The sequence below is a fragment of the Buceros rhinoceros genome, unplaced genomic scaffold (genome assembly GCF_000710305.1).
Source record: "Buceros rhinoceros silvestris isolate BGI_N320 unplaced genomic scaffold, ASM71030v1 scaffold16827, whole genome shotgun sequence".
NCBI lineage: Eukaryota > Metazoa > Chordata > Aves > Bucerotiformes > Bucerotidae > Buceros > Buceros rhinoceros.
The window spans coordinates 6,683-6,949 of NW_010424164.1; the positions used below are offsets into that span (position 1 = coordinate 6,683).

The following is a 267-nucleotide window of genomic DNA, read 5'->3' on the forward strand; positions in this document are numbered from 1 at the left end:
CCTGTGTTGCCTTGTGTTGATCGCCTTTATTTATTGCGCTGGTAACGTGCTGCCAAAGCCTAGAAATAAACAGGGAAGCGAGTTAAACCACCTTAAAACCAACAATGCATTTGCCAGCTGGAGCCTGAGAGCAGACACATTTCTGGTCTATCGATACTCCAGAGGAACTGTAACACGATTGCTCAGCCTCCGGTTTGGCTTGTAAATTAAAGGAACATTATGAGAACAGCAACACTGAATGCTGTTTGCAATGACCTGCTGCACAAG

At 45.3% G+C, this 267-nt stretch overlaps 1 protein-coding gene across 1 annotated transcript in view; it reads right to left on the bottom strand.

The window, feature by feature from the left end:
- Window positions 1–267, bottom strand: part of OSBPL5 (oxysterol binding protein-like 5) — a 56,843-nt gene that overhangs the window by 5,088 nt on the left and 51,488 nt on the right. The window contains exon 18 of the mRNA XM_010140696.1: window positions 8–59. Coding sequence (XP_010138998.1) covers window positions 8–59 — 52 coding nt within the window. The remainder of the gene's footprint in view (window positions 1–7; window positions 60–267) is intronic.